Genomic DNA, 23504 nt, shown 5'->3' with positions numbered 1-23504 from the left:
GTCTCCTATTGATTTTATCTAGCTTTTCTTTTTATTTTAGAAATAATGCTGGTGGAATTGGCATGTTGCAGTGGAGAATTGCTTCCTATTGCTATACAAATGCTGATAGAAACCTCAGCATTTATGGAAAACAAACACTCAGATGAAGTCAAGACATTTATTTTCTAAGCAGGAGATGTTGATTGTCTGACAGCATTATATTGCACAGCCTTTATTTCTATAATGCCAAAAGATTGATTTGGATTTAATCATTAGTTTGATGGGTATTTTGCTCAGTGGAGAGGAAGTTGGGCATTTCATCATTATTAGTGAGCTGCATTTTGATTTTTCTATAAAAGATGCTGCTAGCCTATATTCATCCCAGGTGTAAATCCAGAGACTCATTGCACACATTGTTTGCTTTGTGACCAAGCCAAGAACAATTTGCTTGCAAAATACTGTGAATATTTTGCAATTTTGCAATTTTGGATTTCTTGAGCAGAAAGATGTTTTTGATGAAGATCTCCATGCATGTGCTTGATTTTCTTTAAGAAAATAATGCATACCATTTGTGTATGTCATTTGTGAGTAAAGTGCACATGAATAAATAAATGCAGACAACAGAGGATTAGGAGCTGGGGATAATGACATGCTGTTGACTTTCTTAGTTTAGAACCCTGACCCTGAAAACTACCAGTGCCGATTGCTGAAGGGCACTAGAGAGAATGTTTCTGGAATAATTATGGAATAGATTCTCCAGATGGAGAAAAGAAATATTTTGTTCATCCTATTCTGAGGAGGAGAAATGCATGTAATACATAATAGTGAATAGCTGCCCAGTGCTGATGCTCAGCACAAATTCCTTGAATGGTTTCTGTGCGTTACCTGTGTGCTGAGTGTTTTGTCCACTAAAAGGAGTAATGCAGAATTTCATTTGTGGACTAAAGTAAACTGGTTCTTTGTTATTCAGAAACATTATTTACTTCTGTCTTGTTTGTCTATTCAAAATGACATCTTTATCTGGAAATATTTATCCTTTGTAGTGTAATTATGACATGAAGGTGCTCATTAGAACATATCTAGTCCTTTTGTCAACATTAGCATTTGTTTTGAATGAGATTTTATGATTATATGCTTTTTCTTTTTGTTTTTTGCACTTTTAAGACTTCTTGTGCTGGATTCTTAAACTTTGTTCCCACCCGCGCTGTGGGAAGGGAGGAGCATGATGTGGTGAAATGGATTTGTTTTATTATTTACTACTTCTGTTCCCAATTACATGATGCTCCTTAGGAAAAATGACAGCAGAAGAGCTCCTTAGAGGCAGTGGGATAGGACATTTCCTTTGCAGCCTAATGAGCATGTTCGATGTGGAGCAGCTTTGAGCTACTGTAAGTAGCAGGAGTTTTGCAGTCAGGTATGGAAATGTGGCACTCAGGGACTGCACTGAAGAGCAGCCCCTGAGGTAATGAATGCAGTTTCAGGGAGGTCTGGGCAGGGCTTGCTGCCACTTGGAATAAGTCACTGAGGAACTCTAAACCTTCTCCAAAGGTGCTGGATGTAAGGGGAGAGAGGTGTATGAACCATTTTTCCATTCTCTTCCACCTAACCAATTTCCTTTGAGGTTTTTCTGCTTTAAAATTAATTGTCCTAGTTTATATTTTAATCAAACCTGTCTTTTTTGATCTTAAAAGCCTTTTTATTCTTCCTGGGGACATTCTGTACAGGGGAAGGTTGAGACAGATTGCCTCAAAGCTTGCTTGAAGTGTTGTCGCACAGCACTATCCAGACTTGTTTGCCATAATGATTTCACTGTACAGGCAGCCTTTGCTCTTCCCCTCTCGGAGCCCAGACCTCTGTGCAGGGCTGAGCTGCAGAGGAGAAGTTACCTTCAAAAGAAGAACATAGGGCAGAGCTAAGTGGCAACACGTTTGTACAAAGAGGCAAGTAAATAGATCACAGTCCATCTGTCACAGCCAGCCTCGTGCCTCAGCAGAACTGATGACACTCATCGTTTGTTTAAAAATAAGATATATTTTTTTTTATTTTGTATTTTTTGCCTGTGTTTCTTGGTAGCAGATTTAAAAGTGCTAACAAGTGGAGTGGCTTTTTACGAGCCTTCATCTGTCAGTGTCGAAGAGCCTGTTTTGTGTTCCTTAGGCCCAGAGTACCTCTGAATAGCACACCATGTTGTCGTCCAACTGTGCTGCCAGGCACAGTGCTTTTGGGGTAAGCAATAACGTGTTAACAGACTGTAACAATAAGGGGCAAATTGTGTCAGAGATTGGCACTCACTCGGGTCACTAGAAGGAGAACTTCCTGATGGGATCCCAGCACTTTTGAGCCTTGCTTTATTCCAGGTTTCATGTAGCCTTCCTACACAGGATTGTTGATTTCAGATGTAGGGACACTGATAAAAATATCCAGCATATTTATTCTTGCTTTGTGATGGTGTGAAGTCGACATCATTCCCAGCAGTGTGATCAGAAGGCAACTTTTTGTCTGCAAATCTAGGGATGCTTCTGTTCTTCATAATTTGTGAACCTGTTGATGGGTTAAAAGCTTTCTGTAGTCAGGTAAATGGCAGGAGTAGCCTTAGTTATGAATCCTTTTGTTCACTGAAGTGTGAACAATAGCAACCATTCTTTGGGGAAGATTGTCCGGGATCCCACTCATTCTATTCTAGTCATTAGTGACTCTTGGTAGTCTTTTTAAAAATCTACAGAGCTTTCTCCAGCACTGACCTTGTCTAATCATATTGATTGTTACTAACTGAAGGCTAATTGGGAAGCAAGTTGCTATGGTAATTCTTGAGTCATATGTATAAAGAGAAAATACTGCTAAAACCACCAGTGCATGGTGACTATTATCATAGTTAAACAAATTAAAAAACATAATTCATTCAGATTAATTCTGCAATTCAAATGAAGATACAGTATGCAACGAGGCAGTTTTTTTCCTTGCTACTACACTTTCCTCTTTTGCGACCATTTTGTTCTTGTTCATTTGTCTATTTTCTGAGCTATGCATAATTTTAGGACAAAATTGAGTTGGGGTTGTTCGTCTCCATCCCCAAACCTTCCTCCCACAAAAAATATGTCACAAGCTTCCTGTGACAGGAGGATGGCTCAGGGGCAGAGGGTAATAGGACGCAAACCCCTAGATTTTTAGGTCATTTTTTCATATCCAGTCTGCATATGTGTGATGAATGGTTTATTTTCACATAGGTAAGTTGGTGTCTTGCATACCATGAGATGGTGATCTCAGCCTGTAACCTCAGGAAATGATGATTCACTCCAAGGTATGACTGCTGCAGCTGGCTTTAAATCAGAAGCCTCTTTTGGCTGCACTTTGAAATGGCCCTGAGACAGAGCTGGTCTCTGCGGGTGACTGAGCTCCGCTGTGGGGCACTGTGGAAAGTTGGATTGCTTTGGCTGTGCTGTGGCTTTTTTATGAATAGATGGAGGATTTCACAAATATGAAATAATATCTTTCCGCTTTGTTATTAACTAAATCTGAACCAAAGGGAAATCAAGGGCTTTCTTCCCTGTGTAATGAGGGCCCTTCACCCTCTCCTTTGGCACCTTGCTGACCAGTCGGGTCAAGCACCAAGTTTAACTTTCCTGATCAGCCTCCATTGACAGGTCTTTTAACTTCAAGAGAGAGGATCTTTCAGAGGTAGAAATGGTAGTGTTCCATTAAACATGCTGTATTTGTTTTCTCATTTTCCTTTGAAAATAAGATCCTCTAGATGCAAAATACACATTTTGTTTTTAGAGTGATGCAAGAAACAATATGGAGCTTACCTTGTCGTTTTTAATTTGGTACTTAACATGCACAAAGCATTCATTTAAATTTGAAAATTAATTTGCACTCGCTGGGTTGCTTTTGAGTGTATGTATTTCTGTGCCCCTTTGTGGACTGAGCTGTATGGTTTCTAGAGACAAAGCTTATGTAAACATAAATAGAGAAAAAAAATTCTGTTCGTTTTTCTAAAATGTTGAGTGCTAATGTAAATATAAGTCCAATATATTAAAGTTAATGGGCTTCCACGCCTTCTGCTTGGAGTGTTAAACCTCCTTCACTCTCAACTAAAGCAATGATAGTAATAAAAAATCAAGAATTTCAGTTTTTTGTTTTGTTTTGTTTTGTTTTAATTTAAGGGTATTTCATCAATGTGACTTTTCCAAATAGTAATTTTTGAGGTCTGGGAATTCTACAGGTGTTGTTTTTTTTTTTTTTTTTCATGCCCCTATCAGCAATAATCCTTTTTTCAAAATGCTTTGCTGGAAAGAAAAATGGTTGTGTGGTACGGAAGCATGGTCGGTTCCTGTTTGCTTGCATCAATACAGGAAGACAGAAAAATGTCATAAGTATATACTTATGTGTAGTATAATATAAATATATACTATTTGTGCAGTACAACAAAAGAGAGATGACTGTTTTAGGACAGCATCATTTCTGTATTCTTGTTGTCTCCTACTTTGAGCTGTGCGGCGAGGCAGGAGGAAACCTCACTTTTCCCTTGATGAAGGAAGATTTGGCTCAGATAAGGTTTTCTGTATCATCTCTATCACCAATTTCTTTCTATGCCTGCAGCTGAAAATGACCCATGGATAGTGTGTGGAGAAGGCTTCCCAAGGAGACAAAAAACAGGTCACTTCAAAGCACCAAGAATGCTTTTGGATTCCCCAGGGTTCCACCTTATTCCTATGCAGACTTTTCTGGAGGAAGCAGTAGTAGAGGCTTCTCAAGGGGCTGAGTCTGGCCTTAGGAACTTCTCATCAAAGACCCATAGAAGCAGGTGGTTGCAGGAAGCCTTTTTTGTTTGTTTGTTTAGAGTTTCTACAAGCCTGGGTATAGCATAGTTACATCAGAAATCCTTCAGATGGTTTGTGAGAACTTCCTTGTAAATGGGGTTAGCAGAAAGACTTCTGCTCATTGATAACAGTAAGCACCATCATGTGGCTGAGGCTCTGTTATTTGTATTGCTTTTATCGGAATATTCTGTACATACAGCAGCACTGACGTATATTAATATGCCAGATTTTCACCTGAGTTTTATGACATATTCTCTTTCCACTAGTAAGTCTTTCTTACCTGTGTACAGTCTTGTAGTGTTTGCAAGTGTAGGGGGTTATTTATGTCAGGGAAATCCAAATGGAATCATGTAATTTTCCCAGGAAAAGAGGGTTCATGGTACAGATCTGATCAGTTATTTGGCACATAAGACTTCAGATGTCTTGAATCAGGTTCCTCCTTGCTACTGCTCACTGATTGGAAAAAAAAAAACCAAAAACAATTAGGGATTGAATGTAATTCCAGTCTTTTTGTGTCATCTCTACGTTTTTCAATAGAGAACCTGCAGATTTGGGTTTAATGATGATTTTTTTCTACTTTTATGGAACAGTGTCACAATCAGGTAAGATACTCTCGCTGCACTCTTGCTCTGTAAAGCTTTTACCTCAGTAGTTGCTTGCTGGTGTTTGTGTTTGCAGTTGCATTCTGTTACATTGGGAAGCATAGAAGATCCCTTTCCCAAGTAGGTTTTATCTGAGTGCTCCAATCAAGTACATATTTATGCAGTGGGGTCCTGGCTGAGTCTGGAAATAAAGCTCAGGAATAAGAGCTTGTAGGGTCAAAGCCTCCCTAAGAAAGAAAGCATAAGAATAGTAAGTAGTTTTTTATGAAAGGAACTAACGAATGCAAACAGAAAAGGAGACAAAAGGAAATCTCTGTGCTGGAAAAAAGATATTTTGCAGGGATTGTGTAACACTGACTAAGGGACAACTAAATCCCTTCAGGAAGACATTTGAAAGATGTAGCAGCTGATGTTAGCAGCTGGAAGATAATGTCTGTATTCATAATTGAATTTCACATTAGACAATGCAAATATCTTTCTCATGATGGATCAAGTCAGGAGGATTTACTTTCATTGAAGTGAGTGTAATGTACTGCATGGTGTGCTCTGGTGGTTGTTCAGAGTCCTCTCATAAGGCTTGGGAACATTTTTAACTGAGGAGTGACAGTGGGCTTTTTTGACAATTTTCCCCTCCTATCTAAGTTTATTTGTACATATCCGAGGCACTTACTATTGTGAATTCCCCAGTTTCTGTAATGCACTGGAGTTAGTAATGAACAGCCCTCCAGAGGCATCTCTTTGTTGTGTGAATGTACTTATATTAAACACTCCAGAACACTTCAGAACTCTGTTAAAGTGTCTGGGAACATCTTCTTCAAGATGGTCTCTTTGAAAAGGCTGTCAGTTGACTTAGTGTGCTGGAAGCCAAAGTCCAGGACAGTCTGAACTGTTGATATCTGTTGATATTCACTCAAAATGAGTTTGAGGTCAGGCAGAAGTCGGTCTTCTCAGGAGCAGGGTTTCCAGTTTCCTCATTCTGGCACTGCCCTAAGTGATTATCCCTGGTGTAACTCTCTCATCTGCCCGGGTCATTCTCAATAAAACTATTCATCATTAACTGGCTACCAAAGCCAGGAAAGAAGCAGTAAAAGATAAGTGGCAATAAACTCTCCTAGTCCATTTCCATGAAAGGAGTTACGAGGTGGGCATAATGCTTGTGTCAGCATCTCTGAACAAGGAGGACCCTTTCTCAGCTGAACCATCACTTTACCACCAACTCTCATGAGCCTCTGGAGCATTTAAGAAAGACATGCCACTGCTAGGGTGGGTGCTTTTATTTTCGAGGAAGCTCTCTGTCTTCCCTACATCTTTCATAGTTAAAGGGAAAATTTAGTGACTGTCTTCAAAGCAGTTGGGTTGTCAGTCAGAAGGTACACCTGCCCCAGTGTCTGTGCAGCACCAGAATGCAAACCTCTTCCTCTGAGCTACCTGTGTTTATAGGGAGGACAGAGAGTTTGTGGCTCATTTCATCCAGAATTGGTCCAGGCTAAGTCCCTGTCTCTTTTAAACTGTTTCAAGGTGTAAGACCCTCCAAATCTTATACTGAAGATCTCATACGAAACTTAAATCCCAACACCTTAGTGAATACTGTTCATTAGGTATTTTTGCTTTATAGCTACTATTCAGCCATTTTCCCTGTAGTTTGCACCTTCCAAAACTGCACACGTGGCCATTATAACTCCCAGTCCTCAGCAAGTCGAGTCACGTCAGCTTTTCTCTATTCAGAGAATCTGGAACTGCTTAGTCAAAATAGAAGTGGAGATTCAAAGTTTAATTTTAGACCAATAAGGCAGCCACAGGACTGCAAATATCCATCCCAGATGTGAAGTGGAGGGACAGTGGTGCAAAGTCAGCACGTGTACTTCTGGCTTCAGACTCTGGAGCCTGCTTTTCTGCTGAAAGCTGCCATTTCTTTCCTCCAAAGACCTGGTCATGATTTGTTTGACTTACAAGGCTTCGTGCGTTTTCAGTTCTATCGACAGCAAACCAAAATTTGTATAAGACACCCCTTCAATTCTACTGTACGAGGAGGTATCTATTCCCTCAAACTGTACTCATTATAAAATCAATTCTTATAACGATGTGGCTTCTGTAGCTGTGTTTGGTCGTTATCAGCTGCAATTCCGCAGACTAATCACATGCTTTTTCAGATTAGGCAGACCGGTGTAATACTGTTACATGGACAATTAATTTAATGCAACCCAACTCTCAACAGACTTTCATCTGGATTGCTGGCATGGTGCTAAAGAACTGATAGAAATAAAAAAACCCTTTGCTTCAGCCTGCTGTGCGGAAATTTGCATTATATTTCCCATGCCTGAATTGATTTATTCGAGAGTATGATGCCATGCCCTTTGGAGAAGGCAGGAAGACACAGTATTGGTGCCTCCTGATAACCTCCTTCAAAGACTCAGGTATACGCTATTTTGTTCCAAGTGTGAAATCAGTTTTAATACTCAGCTGGTGAAATGGGCATCCCACTTATTCAGGTCAGTACAGTGTGCGTGTGTATCTTCAGAGAAGTAAGGGGATGATGAGGAGAGTCAGTGTTTGAATCCATTTTTGAAATGCCAATAACTTCTAAGATATACTAGCCTGTAACTGCCTGGTGTTCAATGAATCATGGTAGGGAGACAAGTTTTTCATGCTCACAAGGAAAGTGGCATGAGAAAGTATCAAGCATCTATTTTTAAAAGGTCAAAAGCCTCCAATATTTTTAAGAAAAATAGCTTTTCTTTTGTAACCTGTTTAAATCAATGGAGTAGCATTTTGTTGTCGCTGTAGTGGGAAATTTTCCAAAGGAGATTCCATACTAGCCCATTTCTGATCAGACCAAAATAAATAAGAGCTCTTTAGTCTCTTCTGCATCAAGACTGGTATCCCAGGGCTGGGTGCTTAATTTTTTCGTTCAGATTTAGCAAAGGCTGTTCCCAGTGGGCTCACCCGATGGATCTTGGGTGGGATCCACTGTTGTTATAGTACAGAGTGCCCAGGGAGGCCACTGACACTGACAAGTGGCACCTGATACCTTCAGTATCACTGGTCATTGAAGGCAGCAGTAGGGTGAATAAAGTTTTGAAGAATCTACAGCACATCAAAAAATGATCTCCCAAAAGCCAAAATGCACATCAGTGGTGTATCACAGAAACTACAAGGTGAGCAGATCATGGGTATAGCCAGTGCACATAACTCCTTTGGATCAGAACTTAATGAAAACTGCAACTGTTTGCAGGGAATGGGTCACACCCAACACTGCAAAGGAGGGCGATGTGGTTGGAAAGAGGGGAAATTCCCCTTTACCACTGTGTGCCATGTCTGTGTGTGGACAAACAGGCACGCAGAAGACCTTGATCCATAGGCCAGTAGTCTGTCAACAGGGAAGTGAAATGCAGAAATCCGTAAATCCTCCTGCAACTGCAAGCTTGTACAGCTGAGCTCATCAGTCAGGCAGCCATTACCCTGTCACTGACTGCTCTGCTACTGATATTATAAGGTCATTGTGCTCGAGAGCGGGTGTCACCACGCACTGTGTAAGGGACTCCTGCTGTCATCTGTCTCTAAGCTGCCATGAGTGCACTTCTTCTTACAGCAGTTTCCCATGTCGTGATCTGTGTTCAACCTCTTCCTCTCTAGAATCACAGAGTCACAGAACAGCCCAGGTTGGAACGAACCTCAGAAGACCATCAAGTCAAATCTTTTATGGGAAAAAGGAGCCCAAATGGGATTAACCAGTACCCTGTTCAACTGCATCTCGAAAACCTCCACCATATCCCTGGGGAGGGTGTCCCGGTGATGAGTTGTTCACACTGTAAAAATCTCTTTCTTCTATCAGAATGAAACCCAATTTGTACCCATTGCCCCTTCACTTCTCCATGTGGCTCCTTATGAAGAGAGATCCTCTGCTCCCTATAGCCACCATTTTAGTACTGCAATACTCTGATGAGGTTTTCCCAAAGCCTTCTCTTCTGTAGGGTGAAAAGACCCAGCTCCATCAGTCTTTCCTCAGAGGGCAGCTTCTGCAGTCCTATGATCACCTTTGTGGCCCTCTCCAGTCTTTCTGCATCATTTTTGAATTGTGGGGCCCAGACTGGATACAGTGCTCTGGATGTGATCTAACAAGTACTGAAACTAAGCTTGAGCAGATGCTTAAGCGTTGTGCTTTACTGAGGTCTCAGTGTGTGCTTTGGGTGTTGGGGAGTGCTTGGTTTTATTTTTATAAAGAAATTGCTTCTGATTATCTTATGTAGTATCTATTCAAAGGCTTGCATGTATTAGAAATTATGCTGAAATTGCTGTCTAGATTTGGTCTGATAGCTAGCACTAGAGCTAATAGTATAATTCATTACAGACAAGCAATGTAATAACTTGTCCCATCTTCTCTCGTGGTGGCATATAATAAGATATGCATTGTGAACAATCCTCTATGGATGTGTATTTATACCGTAAGACAAATCTCATGCACAAATACTGGCCAGCAGTCCCCTATTTCTGTTTGTAGTTCACACTGCAGGCGTTATTTGCTCTCGTCAAGAGAGGATCTGACTGTGCTGAGTTGGTTATTTGGTGTTCTTTGGGTTTTTGATGAGCAGGGTATGCCTTTACCACTCTTTACCAAGGAATAAATTGTTCTCAGAAATCATGCAGCCAAACACAGAGCAGTGCCGCTCCTTGCTAGCAGAGTGTGACTGCTCTCCTAAACTGAGTCATTCTTTATTTCTCCTTCTTACCTGAGTGACAGCAAGTAACAGGTACATGGAGACCAGAAGGCCAAGAATAGCAACAGACTTCTGTTAGAAAACAGCACTTCCATGCTGGGAAAAGGCTCAGAAGCCCGTTTCCTTCCTGAAGAGCTTAAACCATAGAGTATGATGATAAGTAATTGATCACCAACAGGGTTTCCTGGGGGAACTTCAGCAGAGGATGCAGGGTTCGTCAGGAGTTTCTTGTCATTATCTCTCACACTTGCAGCCCCCTGAGCAGAGATAACAAAGCCAGACACTAGGAGGGTTGCTGGCTTCTGCCAGTGAGATGGGTGACCCCCCTGCTCCCAGTCAGAGGATCATAACCACAATGGCTGCAGCAGTGGCTTGCCTGAGATGGAACACAGCAAAATCATTCTGAATGGGTATATTTCATTTCCTTGTTTAAAAAAAATAATTACTCTTGTGCACATGAAGAGAGAGATTCGTATGAAAATTAAGTCATTTCCCTACTTATCTGATGCCCCCCCATACCAGTAATATTTAGTTCTTTTATAAACTCAACCTCTTAAAAACAGCGTAGAGATTCCTACCTTTCACTTCTTTCTTAACCACATGTTCCCATGTTCCCCAATCCTCCCTCAGCATCACAGCCTGCTCACACAGTACTTCAATCAGTTCTCAGTCTCCCATTTTTCTAACCAGAACAAAGCACAGAACCCATCTCACACTCCTAGAAAACCAAAACAGCATCCTGACACAGAAATGTTCCATTCTAAGCACTTGAAATACACCTTGAAGAAGGGCTGTGTTATCCAAGTTATTCCAGTGTTAGCTAGCAGATTAGATCATAAAAAATCATTGCCCTGACAGCCCTATCTTTCATGGGAGGTCACTACTGTACTCTGGTTTCTAAATAAACTTTTGTTTGCCTATATAAGGCCAACAAATTTGCAGCATTTAGTCCTGAGCTGTTTTGCGGTGTGAAATCTCTTCTGACTAAATGGAATTTTTGGTAATAAATATTTGGTGTGGTTTTTTTTTTTTTTTCCGATGATTCTTTTTTCCTAGAAAACTTATTTTCAGACTGTGGGAAATAGCAAATATAAAGCTGGCGGTCCAAAAAAGAGCAGAAGCAAAACCAAATCTTATAATGTTGATACCTTTTGTGTCATTAATTGTTACAAAATTGTCTAGCAAGTGAATTGTACTGCCAAATAAATACAGCATAGTGAGTAGCGGCTTCTATTCTAAACCTTATAATACGTTATTTTGAAAGAAAGCAGGAGAAGAGCAAAAAGTCAATACAGATTTTTTGGTGTATGTTAATGAGTTAATTCGCTGTGGTGCAGCACAGCAAAGGTAACCACAGACCCCTCCCCAGTAGTGAGGACCTTAAGAACCTGGGCTCTTACCCTAGCTCTCCTAGGGACTGCAAGAGACCAGAACAAGTCACTGCTCCTTTAGTGCCTGTTTCCACTGCTTCCCTTTGTCTGCTTCAGAGGGAAGCTTTCCAGTGCAGAATCCCTTACAATGGCTGTGTAATTTACATTGAGTGGGGGAAACCAGTGAAAGCATTTTGTTACTGCTCGTAGATAAAGACGGATATTCCAGAGCAGAGATCAGGACTTCTTCTCTAAAAGCCTTGAGATGCAGAGGGGAAACTACTTGTTAAAATAAAAAATGCCAAGCCACTAACTTGTTTTTCTAAAGCAGAAAAGGTCAGATGAACAGCTCATCATTATTTTTTTTTTTGCAAGACTGTTGTCTTTAATCAGCAGGTGCAGTTCAGTTGTTACTCAAGAGAAAGTGGAATACTTTTCATATTACTTTGTAATCTTTGTGATTACTTTTTAAACATCGACTCTGTACCCAGATGATTATAATATAATCCATTATTTTACCTCAGGCCTGTTTGAATCTATTTGCAGCTATCATAATTTGTAAAGAACAAGATACCTAAGAGCAAGGGATAACTACTTTACAATCTATTTATCCAAGGTTTCATTCCAAAGATGTCTGCAGCTATATTAGCAGAAAAATCCAACAGACCATCGCAGTATCATCTAGTTATACTTGCAGTCCAGTATTTACTTCCTATAGTTGATCTCAGTCTAGGAAATAGCATTTTTTGCACCATTTTGAAAAATGGCCATGGTGAATCCTTTGGTGTAATCATTTTTATTCCAACTTCAACGATCACTGCCAGCATAAGAGATGTAATCAGGATGGGTTGCACGGCAACAATTCCCTCTGACTTACCAGGGGAGTTCTTGAACTCTGAATCATACTAAATAAAGCCTGTGCTATCTGTTTGCCACCCCACAGATTAAGGAAAAAAAAATATATGCCTCTGGACTAACAGGAGATGCATCCGGTGTGTTGATAACAGCAAGCTGGCCCTTTTTGTTCCACAGTTCTGTGTCTACAAGAGGGTATTCATTGTACATAGAAGAGATCAAGCAGGGGGTTCCCCAGGGTATGGAAGAGTTCTTGAAGTCTACGATCCTTTCCATTTGGATCTGTCCATTCTTGGCTTAATTTTAATCTCTGGAGTTTTCATCAGGTCAATACAAAAGCATGTCCTACAGCTTGAGGATGTGTCCTATTTCTTGGGAACTTTTTAGGCTTGTTCTCTTTTCTAGATAACTTTCATCTCCTGCAAGTTAAAATCTTGCAATAAATTTCAATTGGTAATTAGTGATGTCAGAAATGCAGTAGGCAGTGGTGGCTTGGCCTCAGGAGGTGTACTGTTCTGAACTGCCTTAGTTTGCCTTTGGCAAACTTTGGCAGTTTCTAGGCATTTCTGAGGTATGTTTTCTTATCTGTTGTCCACTTCATTTTCAAAACGGATCTGTAATTTAGGAACCAGTTTCTTCTGGATTTTTTCACTTTTCCATTGTCTGCCTCACTTTTTTACTGAAAGCATGGCTTGAAACATCTTGATTTTTCAATTATTTTTCAGAGAGATCTCACAGAATGATGCCTTGGAGATCATAGAAGCAAATGTGTTTTCCAGCCTTCCCAAACTACATGAAATGTAAGTAATAAGCAATCTAAATTCAAAGGAGACTATTATGGGCAAGTGTCAAAGACTTAGCTGTTTGGTTCAGGCAAGTTGTGAAGAATTCGTAGTGATATAGGAACACTTGTCTTTCTCATCATCTTAGCCAACTCTCCCATTCTTTCCTTTGTCAGCTTATATCTTGTCCTCAAACCACTGCCAATATCAGGAGGCAGTGGGAATTGCTGGTCTGTGGTCAGCTGCTCTTTGGAAGCAGTTATGCTCTCAGGGAAAAAAATCTCAATAGTACCACTATATCTCTGGGCAATTACACATATTCTAGCATGCAACCACAGACATTTTAAGATCTATACGTTCACATATTTCCCCTGAAGTTTCATTTTCCCATTGCAGAAGAATTGAGAAGGCCAACAACCTCATGAAGATTGATCAGGATGCCTTCCAGCATCTTCCAAGCCTCAGATATTTGTAAGTCTTTTTGATCTTTGAAAGCACGATAATAATTCTAAATTATATGTATGAGTTTTTATCCAAGCTGTGCAGAGCACTTCACTAAGACAGGATAATGCTCACTCTTCTCTCACTAGTTGCCTATTAATGATCTACATTTTCATACTCAAGTCTGTATATTGTCTTCAGAAAAGCTGAAGGTACTGTTCTCTATGGGGAATCCATGGAGATCCTACAGTGATCCCCAAACACAAAATCTTTGAGCTTTTCTAAGTAACATGTGGAAACTAAGTGATGAGAAAAGGATCAATGCCTTTATTTTATCAGTATAAAAGCAGATCTTGGTTGAAATTCCTCCCAAGTGCTTTAGGACAAAATCTCATCTGTCTTTGTCACAACTCTGCTTTCTGTTAAACTTTGTGCACGTGATCTTAAGGATTCAATTTTTTTTTCTTTAGCAATGATAGTGTTATAGCAGTGGTTTTCATTAACATTGGTTGTGAGAAGATTAAAACCTTAGAATGCAAATGCACTGGTGTAAGCTGTACATTTATTTTATTAGCCACCATCATCAAGAATGCAATTTGCACAACTGTGGTTGCCATATCAGATCCCATGAGGTTGCCATTGTGATTCAGTGATAACTGAATCCATCCTTAAAGTAAACTGCTCCTCAAAAATATTTTCACAGCTCTTAGTGCATTATCCTAACATGACTAATGGTAGATCCTCTGCTATGTATTAAAACCCAAATGCAGTCCAATTAAATCTGTTTATCCATAATATTTTTTAATGACCTTAGCTCCCAAAGTGCTCTTTGCTGAAAAATGGCATATATACCATTTAAAGAAGCAGGATATTTTCTTGATTTTTCTAATGTCCATCCTGCTGAGCACATATACCCAACCTTCTTTTCATTGCTCATACAATAAGCTTCACTGATCACAGTTTATTCATTTGAGTACGTAAGTGCTTTGTTTTCAGATTATCTGCTTCTTAAAGATTGGATGAAATCAGATCAGTGATCCAATAAACATGAGTGATTCTGGGCTCCCAAAATCACTTCAGTCTGACAGGTTCTGGGCTCAGAAATGCTAAGAGGTATTGGTTTGAATTGGTTTGAATTTGAACTTTAAGATTCAAGATTCAATATTTGGACTTCAAGATACACTGTTTATTTAATGACATACAAGTTGCTAGAGTTTAAACCATCTATAAATCTGAACACGTGACTAGATTTGCACTGTTGTCTCTCTACACAGTATTTGGACCAGTATCTGCTTCACCAAATTCACAAGGCACTTTGACAAACTTTGATTTTTGTATGCGTGTGACTATAACACAGATTCTCTCTTAGTAGTAGGGAAATAAAACTTTAAGTTTGCTCTGTCACAGGAAGAAACCTTGCGCCTTTTTCCTTCGGTTTCAAGCAAAAATTTTCAGACCAACATTTGATGTGAATGATTCTAACTCCTCAGCTCATTGAAATTACAGTCACCAGTGTGAATTTTCTCCAGCTGAGGATCTAGTTTGCCACTCAGGATTTATAGCTCATTTTCAAGTTCCTTATCCCAATGATATTCCTTCAAATTTCGTATTTTGCAATAGGTTGTCATAAAGTTTAGACATTGGGGATTTTTTATCCTCATCAGAGATGAAATGTTGTTCATTGCTTTTGATTAGTGTAAAACAGCACTATGAGCAGTGAGAAACATGCTCCCTCCTTTCAACATTTGTCACTCCATACTCCTCTGTGCATTGACTCAAATGTTTAGAGAGATTTTTTTGTATAAAAATTCAGCTGCAGTAGCTCTCCTATGACCTCTAGAAGCAACAGATTAGAAAGATAGAGGATTGCTTGTCTAACTAGCGATTGCTCTCACCTACCCTTTCAGTTTCACTCAGCTTTTGAGGCTTTTCCAGAAACACGTTGATTTGGTGACTAGAAAATTTCTTCTAATTTTATTGACATCCTCTTCATTCAAGTCTGTTTTAATTCCAAACCTTTCTTCCACGTTGATAAAGTCCATCTTTGATGTTTACTTGATTAACAGATTTATACTGTATCCCATTTGTGTCCTTACTCTACAAGGTAAAAAAGACTCCTTCTAGACTGTAAATAGTACATAAGATGCAGATATTATGATCCCTAGAGTATGAACTGCTGAATGTGCCTTTCATGCTAACAGTAGGATTGGAGGTAGCTCTGTTGTGAGTACAAATTAGTGTCACATCATTGGCTCTGGTGAAGCTACATCAATTAACATCACAGGGATTTGGTCAAAACAGTTTTATTGAAACAGATTTTCAGCAGTATCTGAGCTGTGTTCCCCACCAGAAAAGGGCAGATGAGGCTGCATTAGCAGGGTAGGAACTTGCTGGACTTGCAATTCACCCTCAGATGCACCGGCACGGGAGGACAATTCCTGGACATACAGGAACTCCTATCCTGTGCTGCATTATCCACACCAGCCGTGCAGATGGGTCTCAACAGAGCTATGCCACTTGTTTGTTATTCTAAGGAACAGCAGCCTGGAGGTGCCTACAGCTAGACCTGTGAGTGATTGAGCACTGGGAAGTTATTTCTGAAGAAGTGATTCCTACCTTCCTTTGCCTGCTCTGAGATACAGGGAATGTTCCCATTTCAGCTACCTGCATTACTGGAGCAGAACATGAAGTCCCTGTAGGAGTCTTCCAGTGAGCTGGGTGTGATGCTGAGTTACGTTGTACTCACATCACTCTCTATGTACAGCCACTAAAGCAGGGGTCTCAGGTCCGTGCCCACTCCTGAGCTTGTTGTTGTTCCTTCTAAAGTTTCCAGCCTCAGTGGCAGCATATGAGATGTGTAGTTTCATTCCTCATGGCAGCGCGACGACTATGATGGAACTGTTAAAATGCAGGTCAGAAAATATTGCAGAAAAAAAAACAAGTATTTACTAGCAGTTTTCAGGGAAGAAAAAAAAAAAAAGAAAAAAAAAAAGGAGTTGATACAAATTGATCAGTGTTAATGCCTGAGATAGAGGCCAGGCATCAACGCCTATGAGTTTTAATGACCTTTGCAGTTGTTGCTTGCAAGGTTCTCTCTTAGCTGCTTCGAAAATGCTTGCATTGCCACCAGATCTTATTAAAGCAGGCAAGAAGCTCTGGCTAGCGTTGTCAGTCTCTCATCAGCTTTACGATCTCGTTACAGCCACTGGGTGTTGAACATTAATATGCTTTTAATTGTGCCACCCTGAGTACGAATACATTCTCCACTCGTCCCTCTCCCTCTGCCTCTTACATCATCATTACTGGTATAGCAAAAATGCTACGGAGAGAAAAATACTTTAAGACAATGTTGAGATCTCCTAAGCCTTCTAAAAAGATGCAACCTAAACAAAAAAGTTTAAGTCAGTCGTTTAGAAGCTGTGAAGAGGGCTGTTAATTGGTCTTCTTGGATACATGCCAAGGAGACAGTCTGCTTCAAAATGGTAACTTGCTGACCTTTTCATCAGTACAAGATTATTTGTCTGGCTCTCTGTAGGGAGAGCTGTGGCATTGTCTCTTTAATAATGCAGTGATGACTTTTCAAACCTATTTTCTTGCCAAAATTAGTGTCATACGTAATCTATTTCTTTTTTGGTTCTTTTTTACAGTGAATATATCAATGTCCTGCATTAAGAGATCTCATCTTAAAACAGAAAGATTTAAATGTAACCTTTTTTTCAGATGAATTTTTAGGGCATGAAGCTCCATTGCTGGTGGGAAGCAAAATGTAGGCCGTGAGAACCTTTTTGATCTGCAACATATTTTGTAGTGTAGGCTTGTAGCTGCTTCTACCTGCTGCCCTGTTTGTTGGAGGTCTTGACACACAGATGCCTGGCATGCTTCTTAAATCCATTTGTTTGATGCAGCTAGGTATGCCTAGCAGAGATGTCCATGTGGTCAGAAGTCATCCACAGAAAACTTTGCTTGGAGGTGGATTTTCAATTAAAAGAAGTGATGATCCATTCACTCCCTTTGCATGAGAGTCTACTGGTTGAAGACCTCCCCCACCTTCCAGCATTGTGTGCTGTGGATTACAGGCTTGGCTTCATAGATTATAGACTCTAGCCTACAAGACCCATTCCCATGAGTCAAAGGGCTCTCTGTCTGTAGTCAGCCCATGTGCAGCACAAAGCCACTAGCTGATTAAGGGCTACATAAATAATGCTTCCTGAGTGATGCAGTATTTCATTGCTTACCTTGTGTTGGCAATTTAGCAAATATCCACAGTAAGTCAATGAGCTGAATTAATTGCCAGCTTTTGTCAGAGTAGCTCCTACCAACTTGGTTTAAAAAGAGCAGGGAAGTTGCTATATCTGGAAATGAAGCGGCCGGAATCTTACAGGAATTCACTTCTGAAAGACTTTTTGTTCTCTGTGATCACAGTGCAATGTTTTTTTTTTACATGCTGACTCCAGTAAGCTTCTCAGAAAGACAATGAATGCTTTGGAAAGCAGCCATCAGCGATTTGAAACACATGTTCTTACCGAGCTGTTTAGATATAGCAAAGGGGAACTCAGTTTAAGCTGATATTAAAGAGGACATTTGTTTAAAGCGAAGCTACTAAGGATGTGTACGTTATATGATAAAGATATTGACAAAACTGTGCTGCAGTAAAGTTATTCAGTAAATTGGATTATCTACATTCTAACGAGATTATCCACTCCAAGGCCTCTGGAGATTTGCTGGTCGAATAAAAAGAGAAGAGAGATCTAGGCCACAGACTAGCTGCATGTTTTTTCAGTTCGTTTTCTGCAATTAATTAAAAGAACATCCTCTCCTGCTCCTAACCACTGTTCTGTGCCTCTGTGCACTCAGTACCTCGTGCCTGTCGATTTATCTCAGAACAGAATCATCTGTGATTCTGTGATTTGTCAGAGCACTTTGCTCTTCATCCCACACTGCTCATTGGACACCAGTATAAACCAAACCCTGAGCACCTTGGGATATTACTGGGAAGACAGGACTGTGGCATCACCTAACATGTTTATTCACACATGTAAGGCAATAGCCCTGCTAGCCAGTGTAACATTTTGTGATGTTTGGAATAAATTGCCACTGGGAGCATTGCCTGAACAGAACGTGTTTAAGTACCATGATCCTTCATTACAGGAACAAAAGGATCAAGATTTTCTTGGGAAAGTAAAATAGATATGAAAGCTTTTCATGTCTTCTCCTCGGTCCTGCAACAGCCACACACTATTTGGCAGCTGTTTTTGTCTTCATTTTCCTATTAAAAGCAAAGGCATGCCATAATTTGTATTTAACAAGTAGCTCTTGAAAAGAATTGCGAGAATTTTAGTATATGACTCATTTAAAATGAAAGGCAGCTTCCAGACAAAGCCCAGTACTTGTTCAGCATTTAGAGAGTGTACTTTCCAATACTATAAGTGGGGATTTGCAGGCTCTCCCATTGGTTCGAACTTCTTTGGCTAACTCCTTTCACGACTCCAAAGTACTTTACGTAATTACAGCCTTGTGAAATCCACCTGTTTCATTAATCGTGCTTTCTATTTAACCATATGTAATAGTTTTTCAAAGGCATTTTTTAGAGCTTTCTTGGTCAAAAGTGACAGCTGTGATTTTGAAGCTAATGCAGTGTCAGACCGCTCTGACTCCCGGGATAAAACAGTCACTGACATTTCAGCAACGTTTCCAAATTGGCTTCATGAATATTCACTACACTTCTTTATATATATATATTTTTTTTCCTACATATAATGCAATGCTTTTTGTTACGAGGTAGATAAGCAGTTGGCTTTTCAATGTGAACCTCTGAGGATATCCAGATACCACCTCAGAGAGCTCAGATGAGTGCTTATGCAAGTGAATGAGTATTTGATGGACCTTTTTGGTCCTTCCGGATTTGGTTGTCATATTTGTCTGTTTCGTTTCAGTTCATAAAACCTGAAAGTTTGAAGCTCTTCTGATATAATCTAGATTCATAATAAACATAAGATGAATGCTGTTACTTTTTTCCCAGTCCCAGGCGGTGCTTTTCATCACCACTCAACACCATCAGCTGTGCCCCCCTAACATATAATTATCCCAGATATGGTTTCTCCCTTGACTTGTGTGGGGGAGAACTCAGCTTGTGCTTCTCACAGAAACCTTTTTACATCAGAAGGCCAAGTTTCCTCTGGACAAACACCATGTATGTGGCTAATGTCAGTTTTTTGCAGCTTCCATATTAGGTTCAATGTGCTTTTTATTTTATTAATTATAGTTTCATTCCAGGAACAGAACTAATCACCTTAATTTCTTCTCCTTAGGTTAATATCAAACACAGGCCTTAGGTTTTTACCTGTTGTCCATAAGGTGCACTCCTTCCAGAAGGTTTTGCTGTAAGTTTTAACGATTTTATAAGCTCCTTATGAATGTCTTGCTGTTCTAACAAAATCTTTTGAGATCCAGTTTGCCTTGTGCTTGCTTATTAGCTTTGTAGTAGCATTTTTGGTTGCAGTTTTGTAGGCATTGATGATAATGTAGCCTAAAGGGTCTCTATTCTCTGGAACTCCTTTCTACAAAGCATTGTAGCTTGCACTCTGCCAACTACTCTTCCATTAACGATGCTATGAGTGCACAGGTACATGTCTCAGGGGACTGATAACAGCCTTTTAGTTTTGATTCACCAGCTGAAATTCAAACCAGGCTGGTGGAAGTGGGAATTTGTTGCCACCTGGTGACAGTTCTCTGGTCTGCATGGAAAGAGTCGCTGAACTTTGTGCTGTTTTCAGTGGATGGCAAAGAAAACAAAAGCCACTGGAAAATATCTTGCTCAGTTAATTCACTGGTTGTGAAACTGCCCAGGGAATGTAATATATTCTTCTTTGGAAAAGTTCAGTGCCAATAGGAGGAAAGATATGTAAAATTTTGTGGGAAAGCTTGTTTGTTTGTTTGTTTCTTTTCCCAGGAAAACCACATCTTTTTTCTTGGGAGAAAAAAAATAAAAGCACGTTAAAAAAAAGCAATTTTTTTTTTTCATGGAAAAGATCTTGACCAATTTTTTTTTTTCCATCAATTCTAAGTATAATTGTATCAAAATCAAAAGGAAAACTAAAAATGGGAATTAAGCAACTATTTCTTCTCTTCTTTTTGATGAGGTATATTAATGGCATGCAGAAAAAGTTGTGAATCTTCGAATCTCTGATTATAAGATCTTAATCTGTAGGAACATTAATCCTGCCGTTGTCTTACAAATATTGTGTACATGCGTAATATACAAAATACCTTTCTGTTATATGCTTGACAGATAATTTTGAGAACTGCACTTCAGGGCTCCATGAAGCCATCAAGCAAATGCAACGGCTGCGGAGCCACTGAACCTTCCCCCTGTTTACCTAGCCTTAACTAGACTTGAATTGCTGTGTCCCACTGAGCAAGAGATTTTTTTTTAGGTGAAATTCCTCACTTTTTGTAAGGCCTTGACACAAAATAGACCTTTGGTTCAAACCCTGGCTACGCTGAAGCTCAATGAGAAAATTCTTGGAGGCTTCAGTTGTTCTGGTGCTCAGATCCCAGAGATAGATCCTGATGGGCTATTGGTGTTTATGAGGACCTGGTTGTTTCCCTTTTGCAGTGGGAAACTTTCACATCTATGGGTTCCGCACTCCCTCCCTATTCCTCCCTCTTCTGATCTCAGTATGAAGAAGGGTGGACGTGTCAGTTAATTCAGTATGAAGAAGGGTGGACGTGTCAGTTAATACAGTGCTGTGGCCATATTTAACTCTCGGTATGAGATAATTTTGGAACCTCATTTAACTTCTAGCTTTGCAGATAATTCATTTTGTTCCATGCTTCCCAGAAGAAACAGCATGAAAACAACCGTATCCCCAGACTAAATGATGAGTAATGCTGTTTAACTTCTTTGAGGTCTATTTTGAGCAAGCAACAGAATGTATATCTGCCGTTCTTTTTGCGTAGCAGTCAAAACTGCTGAAAGACTGAAATGCATACTCGTTACTTCAACAAACTGAACTGACAGAGGTCCTGCATTGCCAATTCTGAAGCACAGACCAAGCTTATAAGCAACCTCACTGACATTAGCAGGGGATTATTTTCATGGGTTTTCAGGTCCCTTGCTGAATCAGACCAAAAAGGCTAATGGTCCTTCCATCTTCTGGCTGGGAGGCTGAAAGAAGCAGTCACCTCCCAGCCACACAACTTGTATGTAGTGGATAACAGATTTTCTGGATGGTCCATTGGGTTGTAAGACCCAAGCTTGTGTGCATTTCAGTGGCTCAAACCTGTCTGGGAGATGGGTATGTGAGTGGTGCAGAACAAGAGTCTGGAAATGTTTTGCTCCTACCTTTTTTGTTTTTACCAGGAAGTTTTGCTCTCTGCTTATGTTGTCAACCTTTGCATAAAAGAGTTCCTCAGACTGAATATAACAAAAAGCAGCATGTTTGAAATATTATAATGTATTGAAAGGCTCACAGAAGTGCAAAAAAGGTGTTGTTTCCGTTGTGTTTTATTTTCCAGAGATGTTCAAGACAATATCCATATACGTACAATTGAAAGGAATACATTCATGGGCCTGAGTTCTGAAAGTGTGATTCTGTGAGTAAGACATAGCAAGTTCACTGCTCTCACCTGCTCATTCCTTCTCCAGAACAGAGTTAAGGGTTTTGTGGGATGGGCTCTGTTGTACAGGCTTCCAAATTCAGTTGGAAGTTTTAGATTTCACCCCTAGTCCTGCAATCTCTGCATTCTGTTTTGCTGCCATGAAAAATTAATGTATTTGTGTTTTTGTGTTGTGTTTTTGTTGTTTCTGTATTCTAACTCTGCTCCTTATTTTAGAACCTCTGGGTAGAGTAAATTTTGTAATTACTAGTGTCAAGGTTAAATGTATTCCACCTACAGCAACAGTTCATGTGATACAAATTGTATTCAGAGGGATGGTGTGACTCATAAATATTTACAGTCAGACACATCATTCAAAGGCATTAGCTACCCTGGCAAAATAGATGTAGATGTTTTGAAAATACAGTATATTTGTACACAATGTTAATGCATTGATACAGGCTGGTTCACAATGCAGTTCCATGCTGTGTGGTTAGATGACTCCTCGTTTGACTCGAACAGTCATGTTTTTTAATGAACTACCTGGCTTCTTCTGTTGGCATATCAAACTGTACCGTGTGCTTACTAACAAGCCACCTTCATTCCATCTAGCCAGTGGCCAGACTGGAAGAATCTCCCACTGTGTGTGCAGTTAACCTCTCGTGACACAACAAACAATTAAAGACTGATTGATTTGGTTTACATCGATTTTGGTGGGAGCAGAGTCAAACCATGCATAGTTGAAGAGAGGACAGTAACAAGTCACCGGGCTGTTCTCTCTCCTTTTTCTCCATAAGTTATCCACAACCTGTCAATGCCAAGTTCCCTGAAGTTTTAAACATACACACACACACATACATGAGATATTCATGCAGCTATCTCAAATGTATTCAAGTAATGATACCCCAAATGTACTTTTTTATCTTTCCTCCTATAATTATAGTTTTTGCTGCTCAGATGAGACATGGTTTTGTCAGAGTACTGCACAGCACATACCTTATTTATTCCCATAATACCACTACGGGATGAGAGGTGTATGCCAGGTTTTTAGTGTGATTTGCCCTCCTTATAGCAGTCGAGCATTCAAGACTTCCAAGGCACAATGAACCCCCACAGTCTGAGGAGAGCCAATTTTAGCAGGCTTACTGCAACAGGCTCCCAGCATGCATAAGCCAGTAATTTGGATTGCATCTAAGATTGCTTTATGCATGGATCAACACCGAGGAGGTGAATTGTAAGTGGGTCTTAAACATACCAGTACAGCCAGGAAATGGTGAGTAAAAGCCTGTATGTCCAGGCTCTAATTTGTACCTTTGTGTCACTTGTTGCTATCGTAAGACTTCCA

The 23504-nt window shown here is 39.9% G+C and overlaps 1 protein-coding gene across 1 annotated transcript in view; it reads left to right on the top strand.

Moving 5' to 3' along the window:
* FSHR (follicle stimulating hormone receptor) overlaps nucleotides 1-23504 on the top strand; it is a 77319-nt gene that overhangs the window by 38085 nt on the left and 15730 nt on the right. The window contains exons 3-6 of the mRNA XM_031598482.2: nucleotides 13064-13138; nucleotides 13517-13591; nucleotides 19870-19941; nucleotides 22079-22156. Of these exons, the coding sequence (XP_031454342.1) occupies nucleotides 13064-13138; nucleotides 13517-13591; nucleotides 19870-19941; nucleotides 22079-22156 (300 nt within the window). The remainder of the gene's footprint in view (nucleotides 1-13063; nucleotides 13139-13516; nucleotides 13592-19869; nucleotides 19942-22078; nucleotides 22157-23504) is intronic.

Source organism: Phasianus colchicus, chromosome 2 (assembly GCF_987193195.1).
Source record: "Phasianus colchicus chromosome 2, bPhaCol1.hap1.1, whole genome shotgun sequence".
NCBI lineage: Eukaryota > Metazoa > Chordata > Aves > Galliformes > Phasianidae > Phasianus > Phasianus colchicus.
This window is presented reverse-complemented; position numbering and strand designations above follow the sequence as displayed.